Source organism: Erythrolamprus reginae, chromosome 1 (genome assembly GCF_031021105.1).
Source record: "Erythrolamprus reginae isolate rEryReg1 chromosome 1, rEryReg1.hap1, whole genome shotgun sequence".
NCBI lineage: Eukaryota > Metazoa > Chordata > Lepidosauria > Squamata > Dipsadidae > Erythrolamprus > Erythrolamprus reginae.
In genome coordinates this window covers 279526331-279546462 of record NC_091950.1, presented here as the reverse complement: position 1 = coordinate 279546462, position 20132 = coordinate 279526331, and the positions used below count along the sequence as shown (strand labels likewise).

General features: G+C 40.9%; 1 protein-coding gene across 1 annotated transcript in view; it reads right to left on the bottom strand.

Moving 5' to 3' along the window:
* The window catches only part of CD109 (CD109 molecule), a 90571-nt gene that overhangs the window by 68522 nt on the left and 1917 nt on the right, over positions 1-20132 (bottom strand). Inside the window, exons 3-10 of the mRNA XM_070764042.1 lie at positions 14823-14851; positions 12778-13008; positions 10298-10423; positions 10049-10088; positions 8399-8480; positions 3077-3170; positions 1666-1807; positions 370-479 (exon numbers count right to left, since the gene is read on the bottom strand). Of these exons, the coding sequence (XP_070620143.1) occupies positions 370-479; positions 1666-1807; positions 3077-3170; positions 8399-8480; positions 10049-10088; positions 10298-10423; positions 12778-13008; positions 14823-14851 (854 nt within the window). The remainder of the gene's footprint in view (positions 1-369; positions 480-1665; positions 1808-3076; positions 3171-8398; positions 8481-10048; positions 10089-10297; positions 10424-12777; positions 13009-14822; positions 14852-20132) is intronic.

Below are 20132 nucleotides of genomic sequence, written 5' to 3'. Positions count from 1 at the left end.
GGGGTGTGCCATCGCATGCCAGGAGCGGGGAGGGGGAGTCACAACCGCATGCATGGGAGGTATGGGTGTGGGCACACGCATGTGTGATTCCCCCCCCCCCAAAACCCACTTTTGGCATACAAATCAAAAAAGATTTGCCATCACTGGCCTACACTATACATATAGACTTCAAGTGAACGTGTCAGATGGGGATGAAGATTTCTGGCCCCTGTAGTTTGGGTGTTGATTTGGAGGTTTTGAGAAATAAAAAGGCTGCCTTAAGACTTGTAGCTTTTAAAGAATGTAGTTCCACCTTTCTGATGCATCTTTCATTCAATCCATTTCTGAAATGATACTGAAAGAAACAAACAGTAACACAATACTACTCACCATAGCAATGAAGTTTAGAGATGGCTTCAAGAATCTTGGATACTGAAAAAAATCTAATTCATAACCATGCCGCTGTGGAAATACTGTAGCCTTTGCATCTTGAAAGATTCCTATTAAAACAATCAGATATTTAAAAAATGATAGACAAGGATTTATTTGGTTTTAGCTGAAGTAAGATAATTCACACTTATTATTCTAAATCAGGGTTTCCCAACCTTGGCCACTTAAAATATTTGGACTTCAACTCCCAGAATTCTCTAGCATTCACTGGCTGGGGAATTCTGGGAGTTGAAGTCCAAATATCTTCAAGTGGCCAAGGTTGGGAAACACTGTTCTAAGTGACTACACTCTGTGATTAGATTAGATTCATAGAAAATGCTAAAACAAAAAACAAATCACTTAATGTTTTAGCGTCTGTTTTATGTCAGATTAACAGAGTTGGAAGAGACCTTCTAGGTCATCTAATCGAACCCCCTGCTCAAGCAGGAGACCCTACACTATTTCTGACAAATCTATTCTTCAAAGTTTCAAGTGATGAGGTTCCCACAACTTCCAAGGACAAACAGTTCCATTGGTTGATTGTTCTCACTGTCAGAAAATTCCTCCTTGTTTCTAGGTTGAATCTCTCCTTGATCAATTTCCATCCATTATTCCTTGTTTGTCCTTCAGGTGCTTTGGGGAATAGCTGGACTCCCTCCTCTTTGTGGCAGCCCCTCAAATATTGGAACACTACTATCATGGAATATTGGAACACTGTTCTTCGCTAGATTGTCTATGCCCAATTCCTGCAACCGCTCTTCGTATGTTTTAATCTCTAGTCCCCCGATCACCTTGGTTGCTCTCCTCTGCACTTTTTATCACCCTAAGCCTTGTGTTTTGTAGATGGTTTATGGTTTTCCATAGTAGTAGATGGTATGTCTTTATCTCAGTTTCCAGAACCTTTAAAATTATGAAATTTGGCTTCAAATGACCAGTGTTAATTGAATAGATTTTCAGTTTTATTTGTTGAGTAAAACAGGTAGAATAAGCTTTTGCAAATCCCATCAAATGTTCCTCTCCAACAAATAACAAAAATGACCCCATCCACAGCAATAAGCTATGGTACCTAAATTAGAACCACCATGTCTCCAAATACCAATTGCTAAGGAATATGCATGTGATTTAGTGACTGTACTCAGTCTGAGTACAGTATATTGTTTACTTGTGGGATTATGACTGCTCAATGTAAAAAAATACAGCTGGATTAAATAGACTTTAGCTTTGATCTCTTCCAATGTTCCACTTAAAACCACATACCTGTAAGAGATTCTGTAACAACAGCTCTAATTCCTATAGAATTCCTATAGGATTCCTGGCCATATACATATATATTCTCCTTTCTGACAGTTATATTTTTTATCTCTCGACTCTCCAGTGTAAAGTTCAAAGAACCATTAATCTGAGATCAGGAAAAATATATTGATTAGTCTATGTTATATTTGAAGCAATATAACCAGAAATAATATTAAGCTATAATGTTTTTATTACTGCATTTCACCATAAAATCAAAACAATATTAATAAAATATCAGGCCAACATCTGAATCTGTCTCAATAGAAGAGAATATATGTAGCTCAGGACTGAACGGTGGAGTCTTTGGTGCTAGTAACAAAATGCCTGCAAGCAAACAACCAAACTCATAGAGCCCCAAGTATCTCAGAATCTCAGTCTAGGTACATTTTAGATTAAAATGCCCTAGGGCAATTTAAGGAGTTGCCTTAAATCGCATGCAACATCACAGACTCCCTTTCTTGTATTATAAAGATGAGGTATCCCAAAACTATATAGATAGATCTGATTCTCACACTAGCCAAAACATTTAGAAGATCTGTTCCTGACCATATATCTTTAGCTTTTATTTTTAATACTTTTTATTTTATTCAATTTTTTCAAAATACTTTTTCCATACACCAATTTACAGTAACTGAGATATATCTACATCACCGTCTATCTAACCACTAGTCTTCTTTGCTAAAACTGAGTGGGAAAAGGCAAAGCTACAGTTTTACAAGATATTTGTGGAAAGAATAGCCACGACAGTGGAAATGTTATAAATCTGATACAAAATTAAAATTAGGAGATTATTTTCAGTGATGAATTTAATTTAGAAGAAAATACTTCCATTTGTGCAAGTCATGATATTTGGTTGTAGTTAATCTCCACGTTTACTACAGACATTACTCCTTTTGGGGAGGGTCTCCTTTTAACACTTGTTTTAAGAGGGCTCAGGTGGATAAGATATCTTCTAGATTTTCACTGATTTCCATAACAGTAGTGGCTAGGCACATAGTTTAGCAAGTACAATTTAAATCTTGTTTTTTAAAAATAAACTTCAGATTTTACAAGGCATATAAAATATATTTCTACAATAGATAAAAAATAGAATCCTAACCCTAATCCTTTATATAAGCTTTTTTGTAAAACTCCTGCTAATAAGCTATTGCACCTGGAATCCAAAACTCTGAAGTGCCATTGCATCTAGATATATGTCAACATTTAGACAAAAAAGCAAAAAATAGTAAATAATGCAAAAAGCTTTTTAAAATTTGTTCTGAAAAGGATTTAAAGTAGTAGTATGAGAAAGAAGCTAGTCTGGATCAAAAAGCAGCAAGGAAAATGAAAAGACCACAGGAAAAATCACCGTTGTCAAGAACTGAGTATGGCTCACCTTCATTATTTTAGTTATCTTTGTTATATTTGTTCCAAACAATGGGAAAAAAGCAATAGTGACCTTTCCTTTCACTGGTTTTCCATACACGTACCTGAAATGAATACGCAAAGTACCATAATTATTAGTTTCAAAAGACGGAATGAAAACATATGATAACCCATCATGTACTTATTAACCTGGACAGTTTATTTAGCAAACAATGGTTTCTTATTCTCTCTCATCTTTTTCCATTAGAACATCTCTTCAACAGCATCCAATCACAACTTTTTAATCACCCTCTTTTCCATCAATGGGGTCTTTGCCTAAATATCTGTTTTGCAATTTGATTATCATGCTTTCCTTTCCAGATGACCAAACAGCTTTACTTTTTAATTATGTCCTTCTCACAGCAGTCAGTTTTTATTTTTTTCCTGTCATACCCAACTCTGTACAGGAGGATGTACATATGTTTTCACTCACTTTGACAAGCATTATTAATTCCTCCCAATAGACCCCATATTACCCAACAACATAGTCCAGTGATACCTCATCTTACGAACTTACTTCGTTCCATGACCAGGTTCGTAAGATGAAAAGTTTGAAAGACGAAGCAATTTTCCTCCTAGGAATCAATGTAAAAGCAAATAATGTGTGCAACCCCATCCCAAAAGTCACCCCTTTTGCCCTGCGCTGCTGGGAATCCCCACCTCCAGACTTCCGTTGCCAGCCAAATTGCAGGGATTCCCCTGAGGCTCCCCTCACTGGGAAACCCCACCTCTGGACTTCCGTTGCCAGTCGAAGCACTGGGATTTCCCTGAGGTTCCCCTCACTGGGATTCCCTTCATTTTGAATCCCAGCGAGGGGAGCCTCAGGGCAATCCACACACTTTGGCTGACAATGGAAGTCCGGAGGTGAGGTTTCCCAGTGAGGAGAGCCTCAGGAGAATCCCAGTGCTTCGGCTGACAACGGAAGTCTGGAGGCAGGGCATCTCAGCGGCAGCGGCTCGAAATAGTTCAGAAGAAGAGGCAAAAAATCTTAAGCATTGGGTTCATATCATGAAAAGTCCATATGAAGAGGGGTTTGTAAGACGAGGTATCACTGTACCTTGCTGCTAGCATTTGAACTTAAAAGGTGCACAGCTTAATATACCTGCTCTAATTTTTCACCACTGATGGCTAATTTACAATCATTCACTCTATTTTCCTAACACACATAACATGGGGCTAGGATATTTGAAGGATCGCTTCTTCCCAATTGCATCTGCCCTTCCCTTTAGGTCCAGCAAAAGATGTATTTTGAAGATGTTATTTGCAAAAGAGATTCATCTGGAGGAATCTAGAAGACCAACCTTTTTTGTCATGCCATCTGCCATATGCAACATTGTTCCCCCTGAGATATGAATGACTCCCATCAATGTCATCCTTCTGAAATTTATTTTATTTTATTTATTTATTCGACTTTTCTACTGCCCAATCGGTTTACAATAATAATATAAATACAAATACAAATAGATACAGAACAATAAGAAGTCAAATATAATATCTAAAACTATAAAATCCCATAATAAAAAAGATCCCATTAATTACAAAACAGTCATAATCCCATGCATACATACCATTTACACAGTTTGGCCATGTCAGTTGTTACTTCATGCCCCTTCAGCAAAGCAAGGTAAGGTGGAAGCAGTACGGTCATTGGGAGATAGTTGGTTCCATAGAGCTGGGACGGCCACAGGGAAGTCCCTCTCCAGTAGTCCTGCCAACCTGCATTGCTTAGTCAATGGGACCTGGAGGAGGCCAACTCTGTGTGCTCTTATTGGGAGGTATGTGGCAAGAGGTAGTCCTGTATATAGTCTGGCCTTGAGCCATGTAGTGCTTCATAGGTAATAACCAACACCTTGAATTGTGCCTGGAGACTAAGAGGAAGCCAGTGCAGCTTGCAGAGCATAGACGTTATATGGGCATACCAAGGTATACCCATGACAGCTCTCGCGGCTGCATTCTGAACACTTTTCAAGGGTAGCCTCATGTAGAGTGCGTTGCAATAATCAAGACAGGAGATGATGAGGGCCTGAGTGACTGTGCGTAGAGCCTCCTGGTCCAAATAGGGCCACAACTAGTAAAACAAACAAACCTGGACAAAGGTCCCCCTGGCCACAGCCAAAAGATGGTGGTTAAAGCTCAACTGTGGGTTGAAGAGGACACCCAAGGTACAGACCCTATCTGAGGAGGTTGTTCCCCCGCCACAGAACAATGGATGGACAGATCAAAGAGTCCTTGGGAGGAAATGCCCACAGCCACTCGGTCTTCTCTGGGTTGAGTTTGAGCATGTTGGCCCTCATCCAGATCCTTACAGCTTCCAGGCACCGGCACATCATATTCACTACTTCATTGAATTGGCATGGGTGGAGATGTATAACTGGGTATCATCAGAATGTTTATGATACCTCACTCCATGGATGATCTCACCTAGTGGCTTCATTTAGATATTAAATAGTACGGGGATGAGGACAAACCCCTGCGGCAACCCCCAGAGGAGAGGCCATGGGGTGGACCTCTGCCCCCCCACTAACACTGACTGTGAACAACCAGACAGATAGGAGAACCACCAAAAAATGGTGCCTCCCACACAATCCCTCCAGTCGTCCCAGAAGGATACCATGATCAATGGTATCAAAGGCTGCTGAAGGGTCAAGGAGCACCAAGATAGAGGAATGTCTCCTATCCCAGGCCCATCAGAGATCATCCATCAATGCTCCATCAGTGCAACCAAAGTGGTTTCCATGCTGTGACCAGTCCTGAAACCAGAAAGGGCAGGTTGGAGACTGGCCTATAGTTCTATAGGACGGTTTCTTAAGGAGGGGTCACACAACCACTTCTGTCAGTGGCTGCAGGAATGACCCCTCACTCAAGGAAACATTAAATAAACACCTGGATCCAGCTACGTGTCACCTCCCGACTGGCTGAAAACAGACAGGAGGGGCACAGATCCGGTAAACAGGTAGAGGAAAACACAGCTCTCATGGCCTTGTCCACTTCCTCAGGGGTTACCAGATCACACTCTTCCCAAATAACAGGACTAAGACATGACCCTGTCGCCTAAGTCTGAATCGTCCAATTGGAGCCCAGATCGTTCTGAATCTGAGCGACTTTATCTGCAAGAAACTGAACAAATTCCTCAGCCTGCCCCTGTAAGGGCTCCATCGCTGCCTCCCTATTCAGGAGAGAGCAGGTTATCCTAAACAGGACTGCTGGGCAAAAATCTGCAGACGCAATAAGGGCGGTAATGTACGCTGACTTTGCCGCCTCTATTGCCACAAGGTAAGTTCTAATATAGGCGCTTACCTGTGTTTGGTCAGACTCAGAGTTACTGACCCTCCATGCTTGTTTTAGGTGTCTCTTCTGGCGTTTCATCCCTTGGAGTTCCTCAGTGAACCAAGGAGATCTCCAGAGTCTACTACCTCAGAAAGGCCGCAAAGGTGCAATCTGGTCCAGAGTCCCCAATGTGGCCTTATTACATACTGTCACCAGAGACTCGGCCGGACTATGGACAAACGAGTCAGGAATTTCCCCAAGCTCCCTCTGAAACCCATCCGGGTCCATTAGGTGCCTAGGGCAGAACCTCCTAATTGGTTCTGCCTCCCTGTGGTGGGGGATTAGTCGATCAAAGCCTCAACAGGGAGTAATCTGACCATGACAAGGTTGTGATGACTATACCCTTTAAAACAAGATCATTTTTCCACTGCTCCAAGAGAAATGCCAAATCGAGTGTATGTCACCCTCTATGAGTCAGACTCTGAATTACTTGGGTCAGGTCCATGATTGTCATGGAAGCCATGAACTCCTGTGCCAGTTCCGAGGTTTCACCGAGTGTTGGTAGATTAAAGTGCCCCAGGACCACAAGTCTGGGGAACTCCACCACCAGACCAGCTACCACCTCAAGCAGTGCAGGCAAGGCTGTTGCAACATAGCTGGGAGGCATGTATGTTAACAACAAGCCCACCTGAACCCCTAAATCCAATCTCAAGAGGAGAGACTCACCCGACAATCTCAGGAGCAGGGACCCTGCGAGGGCTTAGAGTCTCACAGACGATGACGGTCACTCCCCCACCCCTTCCCCAGTGTTGCAGCTGATGCAAGATGAGAAACCCGTTTGGGCACATTTCCAAGAGAGGGACACCTCCCTCCGGACCCAGACATATTTCAGTCACACAAGCCAGGTCAGCCCCTTCCTCCAAGAGTAAATTTCGGATCAAGGAGGCCTTGTTAGCAACCGACTCGGCATTGAGTAGCAGCAGCCTGAGACCAGAGCCCTGACTACATCTGACACCAGCTACAAGGGATGAGACTGGGGGACCAAAACAGGGAACCTCTTCCAAGTAGTGAGTCCTTGTTCTCTGAAAGCGGCCTACCTTTAATTTCCTTAAAATACAGCTCTGACAGCAGATCTGGGGGTCTCAAGGAGACAGTTTGATGAGATTGCTGCATTATTTTTAACATAAATTTTCTCCACTGTCTTGTTATAAATATTGTTGATGATTTTTAATTGTAGTTATTTTGAGGTCATAACTGTTTTTATTGTAAGCAACCTAAAGCAACTTCACTATGAGATGAATAGCTATGTAAATGTGATAGTTAAATGAAACATTTTTTCACTGTACATTCCTGCAGATACTCACCAAGCAGCCACCATTCTCATCTTTCTTACTTCTGAATCACATCTTTTGTAACTCACTCATCTTCTCTTAGCCATGCATTTATATTGCCTATCAGAATAATATTCTCCCCTTGGAGACATTCACTCAGAGAATTATATCATTTTTTACAAAAACTAATTTCTGGCTTTTGTTCCATTCACTGAATAATAATACAAAATCATCATCAACATATGGATTCATATTTTCATATGCAGTGAAAAACTGAAACATAGTAATTCATATTTTCTGATATACGCATGCTGTCCTTTTCATTTATTATTAAACACATACATACATACACATATACATACATACATACTACATACATACATACATACATACACACATACAGTGTGTATGTGTGTGTGTGTGTGTAGATACAGATATATACAGTATAAAACTTACAGTAGGAAGTATATGTAATACACTGATGTATATTCTGAATATTTTTTGCTGCCACCACACAATAATGAACTGTTTTTAATCTAACTTGCACCCCTTCTCCTCCAAATCAGAGAAACAATCTAAATAGAATAATTTACTCTTTTTACATACTTTTTACTTTTACAAAAAGTTTTACATACTTTTTATATCTGAAACATAGATATAGCTCTCAATGCCATAATATTTATTTTTTTACTTACTTTGCTATGATAGTACCATTTAACCTACTTTGCACAGAATAATACTTAGGTGTTGTTAAAGAAACTTCAAACCTTGGTGTCACTGAAAAAACCCAAAAGCAACAATTATATTTGATCTTAGTCAAAAGGCCGAGAAGCAATAACAATTAAAATGACATAATAGAGAATCTGAAGTAACTAAAAGAGTAAGCTTGAAACATCGTATAAAGAAAATATTTATAAAATGTACTACCGATGGCGCTTACCTCCGGTTCATATGGTTAAAATGTTCCCAAATATTTCTCCAACTTGTTGGAAATGCGAACAGTTTATAGGGACGTACTATCCTCTTGGTGGACGTGCACTACAGCTAAGAGTTTTTGGGTCAAAATAAAAAAATACCTGGAGCAAATTACTCACAAGCAAATACCATATATTCTGGAATTATTTCTTTTGGGCATTTTCAAACAAAAAATAATAAAAGAAGACAGATACTTGATTATACATGCCGCAAAACTAATATACTCAATTATGGAAAACAGATAAGATACTATCAACATTAAATTTAATCAATAAGGTACATGAAGCCGCCAAGATTAACAAAATGGCATTAGAACTCCAGGACAAAGATGACACAGAATTCTATAAAGTCTGGAATGATTGGTTAAAGCAAAGAGGTTATTTAAAAATATAAAATAGAAAAAAAAATTATGCCATGCGATTTGGAAGAAAATATGAAGGGAAATAAAGACACGTAATCTTACAATCCTAAAAAGTAAACTATAAAAGAAATATAAACTGTTGTTAAATCTAAGCTACACTGATTTAAAAGGAAAAGGACAATCACTTAACTAACAAAATTATTATAATAATGAAAGTTTAGAATGAAATAAGACGCCATATATAGGCTGTTCAAAACATTAGTCAACAGGATAGTTGACATCTTTTCATTAATTGTTATACTTATGATATGTATATACTTTATTTTTTCTATGTGTAAGTTTTGTATTTGTGAGTGTCTATGTTGTTTATTTTGAATGTTAATAATAAATAAAGACTATTTTAACATATATATTTTTAAAAAGAGTAAGCTTGAGTGCTCCTCCACTACACATTTATTATTCAAAGACGACCTCATTGAATGAATGAATTGATAGACCTCAGAATGATTTAATGATTATAAAAATAAATGTATGATTAAAAAAGATAAATGTAACATTGCAAACAGTGGTAGGTTGCTCCCAGTTCTATGAACCAGTAGCTGCAGCAGCGGGAGGCTTCGCCCACTCATCCAGGATGCTTCTTCTCATGCATGCACGCAAACCAGTAGCAATCAGTTTTAGAACCCACTACTGATTACAAACAACTGGATACTAAAACCTGGATATGACCTTGTTCATACTAGAAATTCATCATGATTACTTAAGTCCTACCTAATGATTTCATTTTGTTTACCCTAAGAATTACTGTCAGGATACAATTATTAAACTTTATGCTGAACAGTCTTGCAATCTGAGTATTATAATTTTCATGTTTTTTAAATGGTAAATAATATTCTTGATTTCAGTTTTGTGGAAGAATCATTGCCTTCCTAAATTTAAAAATGTATTCAACTTCTGCCATTAAAAAATTATAAGCACCTATTTTAAAGAGCAGAGGGTTATCACTTACCATATTCCATTACATTAAAGTATTGATAAAAGGCTTCATCCTATGGAAACACAAGCAAAAATAACAAAGCATGTTGAATTCCTTTAGTTTACTGAATCTAAGGCAAAACCTTGTTCAAAATTATTTTGGAGCTTAATCTAAATGGGATCTAGCCCCACCCACTTTGCAGCCTTTACTCCTCCTTAATTGTTATCATCAAAAGGTTACCCACTTTTACCTTAAATATAAACATGTCTTAACTATACTCACATTTACTTGAACCTTTATCTTCCATTCACCCAAGGGAGGATATTTGGATAATTTGAACTGCTTAGCGATCTTGCCCAGTTGTCCGTTCTGTGTCAACCATTGCTGAATCAAATTTTGCTGAGGATCCTTACAAAAAAATTGTTAAACTACTGTATATATTCAGAATACAGAATTTAGTGCAATATATGACTGCTAAAATAGGTTCGTGGAAACAAAGTATGCTTCAGCAGAAAATATCCACCTAGAAAACGTCACTATCAATTAGTGAACTAGATCCGTGATGGCGAACCTATGGCAAGAGTGCCACAGGTTGCATGCCCATAGGCATTGTCCTATGTCAGCTCCAGCATACATCTGTGCGCTGACCAGCTGATTTTTGGGATTCCAGAGGGCACCAGGTTTCAGGAAAGCATCCAGAGTCTGTGGATGGTGAAAAACAGGCCCACCGGGCCTACCAGAAGTTCAAAATTGAATTTCCAGTAGGCCCATTGGGCCCGGTTTTTGCCATGCATAGAGTCTGGAGGGTTCAGTGAGGCTGGTGTGCATGTGTAGAGGGGCAGCTTGTGTAGAGGGGGGAGCTTGTGCATACATGTGCTGGTGGGAGGGCATTACATTATGGGTGTAGGCACGCACATGCACACTATTGCACACACACCTTTTTGGCACCTGAGCAAAAAAAGATTCACCATCTGTTGTGGTTAGCTCTGGCCCAGCTCCTGCCCCAAGGACTGTGCAGGTGGATGTGGGGGAGACATCCACATGCTGCAGGCCTGTTTTGCTCCCAGTGGAATCTGCCGATGAAGCCTCCTCTGACCAAGGAGGCGTGAGTGACAGGGAGGAGGGGAGCTTGGCAGACAGCCCAGGAGGAGATCAATCATCTGTATCATTCCTGGATTCTGAACAAGAATTAATGACACATCCACGCATGCGTAGAGGAATGCATAGGAGACAACAACTGAAGGATTATTACAAGAGAAAATGAGGCTACCTGTGGTTGGGTGGGGCTGCTGTAATTAGTGCTACAGATAAAAGCACAGCCTGGTGTTTTAGCCTCATGGCAGTTTAACTTATTCATTGTTTTGTCAAGGTCATGGTTTTTGTGCTGTTCAAGATTGTGTGTGGACTCTCTGGACTTTAGAATTGGACTCAGTTTCCCAATTATTGGGTGAGCAATTGGATTGCATTTAACCTGTGCCTTGTATGTACCAGAAAATCCCTTTGACATTTAAAAAGGGATCTGTTTCTGTTTTTCTGTTTATAAAAACTTTTGGGTTTTCCTTTTATCGTGTGGTGTGTGTCTTCCTGGACTAATTACCCTGTAATTACAGGCTGTTGAAACACGCCGGCAAAACACCATCACTGCACTAGATAATCAAAAAGGTTGCAGATGTTAAGATTAGAAGTTCCGGTGGCATTTTCAGAAATGCTTTCACTTTATCATTATCTGAAAACGAATTTCATCATTCATTATAAACCCTCAATACAATTGTTTCTCTTTTTTTTTGCAGATTTCATTTCTGTAGAAAAATCTCTACAGAAGATTTTTCTCTCATATTTTACTCTAAGTAAGACATGAAAACCAAGTTCTCATGTGTTACTTAGCTATGATTTGTTTAACCACAACTCACTGAAACCAATAGCTACGTTATGGCTTGCTGTACATTGCATATCAAGCCACTGAGGCATATTTTCTGGTGATAAAACATTTTCTATCCATGGATATATCTAATGAAATGTCAATAATTTTAGAATGATACTTTTATGTCACCCAGAGTCATGTTGTTTGAATTGCACGTGCATATAAATGCTTTAAATAAACATGTAAATAATGAAAGCTAATGCTTTCCAAGAATTTCTTACTCATCATTCCCTTACTATACAGTAATTCCTCGCTACTTCACAGTTCATCGTTCGCGGATTCACTACTCCGCGGGTTTTCAAAGGGGGCTTAAATCCATTAAATCCATTGAAAATTTTAAATCCATTAAAAATTCATAAAATTCTTCTACAGTACTACTGTACTCTATTAAAGAAACTGGTAGGATATCACATGTAGTTCCAGCTGAGAAACATTATAGAATGACTGTTTAATGCAAAGGGTGGGTTTTAAAAGTCCAAATACTTGTTAAATACATTAAAAATATCTTTCCTCTATTTCAGAGAAATTCATTTTTCATGGGTGGTCTTGGAACGCATCTCCAGTGAAAAATGAGGGATCACTGTAGCTCTTTTCTAAAAAGCAATAAATTTTATCCTGAATTTACATCAGTTGTGTTCTGAAACATAAATTTAGTTTGGAAGAACATATAATTTGGACCATTGTGGGAACTCTGTACAAATACATATTTACGGTATTTTGGGTGTCTTTTACAAGAAATCACCTTCCTACCGCTATACCTTGGTGTGAATGCATAAGAAAAATGTTCACATATTCCACATGAACTCTCTCCTTTGCTAAATAATTTTAAATCTATGCTTACCTTAATGTATATATTTACAGGAGTATTATATGGTTTGAGGTCAGAATGCAGAGTAATAACCCGTATTTTCACATCTTGTCCTGGTTTATACATGTTCTTGTCAGTCTCAATGAAGACTGAAAAACTTTTGGATACAAATGGCAGTGATTTATTATTAGAAAAAAGCAGTTGTCCTTTCGAATATCCATTTATTAATAATTCATAATCGGCATAAGGACTGTCCAATGGGAGCTGGGGAAGAAAACTCATTTCATTACCATTGCTACTATTTTATTTATTTGATTTCTTTTTAATCCCAGAGTTGTTGTTATTTTTAAATAATGTTTTAAATAATAAAACATAAACTAATCCTCCTTCCTCTCCTATTTTCCCCACAATAACAATCTTGGAAGGTAGATTGGACCGAGAATATGACTGGCCAGGCATCTTAGCCATTAGGCAGAAAAGGTTCTACTGGTTTACATATCCTTAGAGACATGGAGAAACAGATGGCCGAAAGTCAAAATACATAAATATGATATACATTAAGATTATGAGTCTGAGTTAACCTGCACTGCCTAGTTGTTCTGGCATCAGAACGGACAGGCATTTTCTTCTGAAGGGTAGAAAGAAATGATATCACTCTCTATTAATTTCTTATTTACATTCCAATCAACCTCAAGTCCCGTTTGTCTGCTCTGCTTCTGAAATATATATTTCCCTATTCTGTTGGCAAAACCAAAGAGTTAGAATTGATTTGAAGTTTGAATATAATTTCTTAGGAATTAAACATATCTAAGTTTTCTTAACTACCTGCACAGTGTTTTATTGCCATTATCGTCAATTTTCACAACCTTTCCCGTTCCACAAAATTATTGAGTTTATCCAATATACAGTGATACCTTGTCTAACGAACTTAATTGGTTCCAGGACAAGGTTTGTAATGTGAAAATTTCATAAGATGAAACAATGTTTCCCATAGGAATCAATGCAAAAGCAATTAATGCGTGCAAGCCCAAAACTCCCCCTTTTGCCAGCCGAAGTGCCCGTTTTTCCGCTGCTGGGATTCCCCGGAGAGTCTCCTCCATGGGAAACCCCACCTCCGGACTTCGTGTTTTTGTGATGCTGCAGGGGAATCCCAGCAGCGCAAAAACGGGCGCTTCGCTGGCAATGAGGTTTACCAGCAAGGGGAGCCTCAGTGAAATTGCAGCATCGCAAAAACATGGAAGTCTGCAGGTGGGGTTTCGAGAACTTCCGTATTTTCGTGATGCTGCAATTTTGCTGAGGCTCCCCTCTCTGGGAAACCCCACCTCCGGATCTGTGTTTTTGTGATGCTGCAGGAGAATCCTTCACTGGCAACGGAAGTCCGGAGGTGGGGTTTCCCAGCAAGGGGAGCCTTCGGCTGGCAACAGAAGTCCGGAGGTAGGGAATCCTGGCGGCGGCAGCTTGGGTTCATAAGGTGAAAATAGTTCGGAAGAAGAGGCAAAAAAATCTTAAACCTCAGGTTCGTATCTCGAAAAGTTCATATGACAAGGGGTTCGTAAGACGAGGTATCACTGTATAGCATTCCTCTTACAAGAAGTGCCTGAGGAAAGGCACTATAATTCACAAGAGTTTATGCAATAATAAAGTTATTAGTCTTTACGACAGGGATCTCAATCCTAATAGTTGAGTGGTGTAGGAGGTCTTATTCAATACCCCAAGGACCACAATATTGCAGTCGTTTCACACATTGATAGAATTTTCTAAAGCAGGCTTGTCAAATTGGAGGCCCTTAGGCTGAATACAGCCATGCAGGCCGCAGGCATCCCAGCTCCGCAAAGGCAAAAAAACATTCCAATATGGGATTGCTCATAAAATGAGTATGCATTAAAGACATTCAGATTGAATTCCCAGGTTCTTCTGAGTGGGACTCAAACTTATTAATCTAAAGAAACAAAATAACACCTATAAACTGATTACTAATTTGGAGCTATAAAATATAATCAAATTAGCCAAATGAAAAAGCACATAATAGCTATGGAGGAAACATGGTGTATATATTATAATAGTTTAAGAATACTTACAGATGGAAGGAATAGTGTCCCAAAGGAATCTATATTTCGGGGGGAAAAGAACAGGAAAAAATTTAAAGATTTCACACGTCCATATGCCAGATATTCACCCTATTCAAGCATGACTTCTTTATATTGCTTATTTAAACATACTGTATGACTCCAGTAACACCCTTTTAAAAAAATATTAAACAATGAGATATTCAAAGATGTAATTATTTTAGACGGGAGCAATTAACCTAGATTTTACAAAGCAGGAACATACAGATAGTCATCAACTTTCAACCAGTCACCTAGCAGCCATTTGAACTTACAAAGGACCCCCAAGAGACTTACAATCAACTTTCAAAATTCTGATATCATTTCCTTCCACAGTCATGGGCGCTTGGCAACCAGCCTGCATATTTGGCCATTCGCAGTGCCCCATGATCATATAAGTACAATTTATGACTGCCTTGCTGAAAATCAGAGTTTATTTCCAGTTTATGGAAAAAATCAAATACAGTTAATAGTGGGCTCCCTTAAAAGGGGGCATTGGTCCTACCTGTTACACCTCTTCTATGATGTTGGATATAGGAGCCATGCATAGGTTAATCCTCTCTGCTCATTGATTGGATTGAGACTGTCAAAGCTTCTTGTGATGTAATTGTTGCCTTGTCTCTCAGTTTCGGGATGAAGAAGCAAAGCGACAGCCTCCATTGTGCTATAGCAAATATATTCTTCAACAAACTCAACATCCTAAGCCATCCTAAGAGGGTCTGGCTGCTATATGCATCATCATAGAAGAGGCGTATCAGGTAAGATCAACGCCTCTTCTCCCTCGTGGTGTATATAGCAGCCATATATGGGACATGCCCAAGCCGCCTATTCACAACAGGAGGGACAGAACTGTTGACAAGGCCTCAATCTTTGATGATCTGTTGCAGAACCCTTCCTATAATGTCTGACAAATGGTGTCAGTGAAGTCCAAGTCGCTGCACAGCAGACCTCCTCCAACAACGCTTGAGTCACCCATGCAGCTAAAGTAGCTGTGCTCCTGGTTGAGAGGGCAGTGATTCTAGAAGGAGGTCTCCTGGCCTGCGACTCATACGCCCTGGCAATGTTTGATCAGATCCACCTGCCGTGGATCCATGGAAGGAGATACTTTGTGTCCCATGGAAGCTGGCTTGAACAATATGAACAGAGATTCCGATATCCACGGCTCTACAGTGTGTTTGATGTAAATATGCAATGCCCACCAGACGTCCAGGGTGTGCCAGTGCTTCTCTTTGGGATGGACCAGATGGGTGCAAAAGCCTGGCAAGACAATGTCCTGTGATCTGTGGAAGCTGCTATTGACCTTGGGCAAGAACGTTGGATCCAATCGCAAAATAACCTTACCCGCATGAAAGACACATAAACCTTTGTGCATGCTTGGCTGACATGACAGCGACTAAGAAAGCTACTTTGCTGGTAAGGAGACACATGCAGGCCTCTTTGACAAGGAAGAGGGAAGACAAGAATTTCCCTTGTCCAATCATGAGGCACCTCTGCTGGTTATGTTCCTACGTCACTGAGCTCCCCTTGCAACCACTTTTTAATACATTTTGGAAAAAAACACCGCCCTCCCACTCTCCTTTATTTAACCATTGAAAAAATACCTTCTTTTATTTTTTTCCCATCTCTCCCCCAAAGAGAATAAAAATTGACAATAATTTCCAGAAATATCTCCAAAAAGAGGAGACAGAGTCAGTTTCAACTCTTCACTTCTTCGCTCTCCTCTCGTGCTTGGCTCTTGGTTTTCTATTCTGCTCCCTTCTATTGGCCTCCACCTGCTCCAACAACTCCTTCAACTGCTCCTCCCTTTGCCTTCCCTCCTCATCTTTGCTGGAATAATCTTCACCTCCTTCTGCTCCTTGTGGCTCTTCAACTGCACCGCTTTCTCTGAACTCGATGCCCAGTTGGTTCAATAATATCTTCCCCTCCTCCAGTGATCTTGTCTTAAACATCTTATTTTCCTGGAACACCAGAATAGCAGCTGGGAAAACCCAAGTAAACTTTACTCCACTTTGATATAAACAGCTTGAGATTGGATGTAAAGCAGCTCTCTCTTTCAAGGTTTCTCGGGAGAGATCTCTGAGGACTCTTATCTCATTTCCATCTTGATTCAGGCCAGAGCAACTTTTCAAATACTTATATATCATCTCAGCTTTCTTCTCACTGGCCAAGGCCATAACAATGTCTTTTGCCTCTCCGGATTTCTATGTGGAACACCTGAATGAACACATTCTATGTTATCAAAAACAATTTGAACGCCGTTCGCTTTCATCCAGTCAAAAAGTGCTTCAGCTAATTTCAAGCCTGGAGCAAAATCTGGTCTAAAACCATGCAAACATACATTTCTTCTCCTTTGACAATCCAAATTTTGAGATACAAACCCAGGATTTAAGATTTTTTTGCCTCTTCTTCTGAACTATTTTCACTTTATGAACACAAGCCACCGCTGCTGGGAAGCTCCGCCTCCAGACTTCTGTTGCCAGCGAAGCACCCGTTTTTGCACTGCTGGGATTCCCCTGAGGCTCCCCTCCATGGGAAACCCCACCTCTGGACTTCCATGTTTTTGCGATGCTGCAGGGGAATCCCAGCAGGGGAATCCCAGCAGCGCAAAAACAAGCACTTTGCTGGCAATGGAAGTCCAGAGCTGGGTTTTCCCAGCGAGGGGAGCCTCAGCGAAATCACAGCATCACAAAAACATGGAAGTCCTCAAAACCCCACCTCTGGATTTCGGTGTTTTTGCGATGCTGCAATTTAGCTGAGGCTCCCCTCGCTGGGAGTTCCATTGCCAGCAAAGCACCCATTTTTGCGCTGCTGGGATTCCCCTGCTGGGATTCCCCTGCAGCATCACAAAAACATGGAAGTCCAGAGGTGGGGTTTCCCATGGAAGGGAACCTCAGGGGTATCCCAGCAGGACAAAAACGGGCGCTTCGGCTGGCAAAAGGGGTGAATTTTGGGCTTGCACGCATTAATTGCTTTTGCATTGATTCCTATGGGAAACATTGTTTCATCTTACAAACATTTCACCTTACGAACCTCATCCCGGAACGAATAAAGTTCGTAAGACAAGGTATCACTGTATTAGGATAATCAAAACGAAGATTGATGTCTCGAGATTGGGAAAATTGGATGTGAAGTATTTTTAATGAAAAAAAGTTCAATAAAATAATAATAACAAGGGAACAGACTAACAACAGACTCCCTCTTATCTGATCTATCATTAAAAGAATAATTAAGGAAGCCATTTTCTATTCAGCCTGCGGGAAGAGATTGTCTCAGATACTCATATAACTAGGGTCCATTCTATGAGAAGAAAGTTGTTCTAAGCTTCTTGTTCTTTCTTAATATCATACAATTATGCTAGTCCCAGCATACACTGAAAGAATAATCCATGTTCATGTGTTTGATCAAGTCACAAAATATTATTCAAGTCAAAAGGAAAAAAAATGCCATGTTCCATTTGGGATAGTATAATGTAAATAAAGATCCAAAAGCAATATGCCCATATTTTTCAGAGTATAAAACGCACTTCAGTTTTTTGGGGGGAAATTAAGGAAAAAATAATATGCCTACTCGGTATATTCATCTGGCTAGTCCTTAGTCTGGTCAGCTTCAACATATTAGTTTGCTGCTTTTTATCTCAAGTTTCTAAAACACTTCACTTCTCTCTCTCTTCAGAGAGAAAAACAATGAGAAAAGCAGGCAAAGGGAAGATGGCTTAGCTAGCAAAGTAGTAAACAAAGCACCAAGATCTGCTTCACTCTTTACCACTTTGTTAGGGCTGCAAAGCAAAGATTATGCTAGCACCCGTTTAGGGCTGAAAAAAAGCTAAGTAAAAGCTACATTTGGAGTATAAGACACACCCCGTATTGGGCTGCCCTGGTAAGCTTGGGATCACCATTCCAGTGGCGGAAATGGAGATGTGTGCATACATGAGATTCTCCCATGCCTCTGGAAGGAGAGTCCAGCATGGGTTTAGCTCAAGTCTTATCGGTAGGACTGAGTTTTAAATTAACATAATTACATAATAATTAGGTACCGCCCCCTTGCTGCCCCAAGAAGCAGTTTTTAAAAACTCAGTCGAGGATAAGGACTTTGAGTTTTTTTCCTCCGGGATAAGTATAAGTTTAGTTTGTAAAATAAATTGATGTTTGAACCTTTGTAATTTTTTCTTTCTTTCAACACAGGTTCGTGATCGGCTTGGGGTTTTCTGCCCTCCGCGGGCAGCGCCCCCACCCTTCCTCCTTATGGGGCCTCTTCTCCCCCGCGGGTACTGCCCTGAGAAGGGAGCAACGGGGCTCTAGGTCCCTGACCCCCCGTGGCCAGACCTAGCCCAACACCCCAGGTTGGGAGGGTCCGTCCCTCCCCATTGCCGGGGGGCGGCAAGACGCTGGCACCACTGCCGCAGCCGCGGCCACTTTTTCCTTTGCCGCTTCACAGCTGATCGCTCCGGCTCTGGGAAGCGGAGCACAGCGGCGGCATTCCTCGCGCCATAAGGGATTTCCCCTGAAGGAGAGCGACCCCCGGGAGTCAGGTAGAGGGGTCGCTGCCTTGCTGGCCATCACGCTCCGGCTTCTGAGGCGCAGGTTTCTCCCGCTCGCCATTTTTGATCGCCCGAAGGCGCGAACGCCACTAACCCGGCGTTTTAAAAAGGGCGCGAACCGGGGCAAGTATGCCAGTGACTGTGGGGCTTGTAATTTGCCCAGTTATAGCGTGAGCGGGTCACATGATGCCTCGACAGCCAATGGAAAGACTGGCTGTCAGTTGCTGTCAGTGGCACTCACAGACCTCACTTGCGAGCGAGGTTTCCGTGCAAAGCCCGGTTATTGATCTGTGGATTTCTTGTGAGTACGCTGCCCCTTATTAAACCATGGCTGATCAAATTGAGGCCCAGGGAGGAGCCGGCCCAAACACCGAAGGCTCCCTCAAAGGGAAAGGAAAAGTCTTTGGGCAAAACCAAGACCAAGTCTTCCCAGTCGGGCGCCTCTATTCGTGAGGCTGAGAGGAAAATCAAGGCTTTAGAACAACGTCTAGAAGCGGCCTTGTCCCCCCCCCACTCAAGGGGGATTGACCATATGTCCCTTTCAACCCCTTCCTCCATCAGCTATATCTCCTATGCCAATGGGGTTTCAAGGACTGCAACTGAGAGGGACTGGTCACCTGACAGGCAGGCATCACATCTTCCTCCTCCACCTTTGCCTTCGCCTATCACCAGGCCTGACAGGCCCTCCTCATCACATAGTCAGGCCATGCCACAGATTGGGATGCCAACAGCTTACGCTCCCTCAG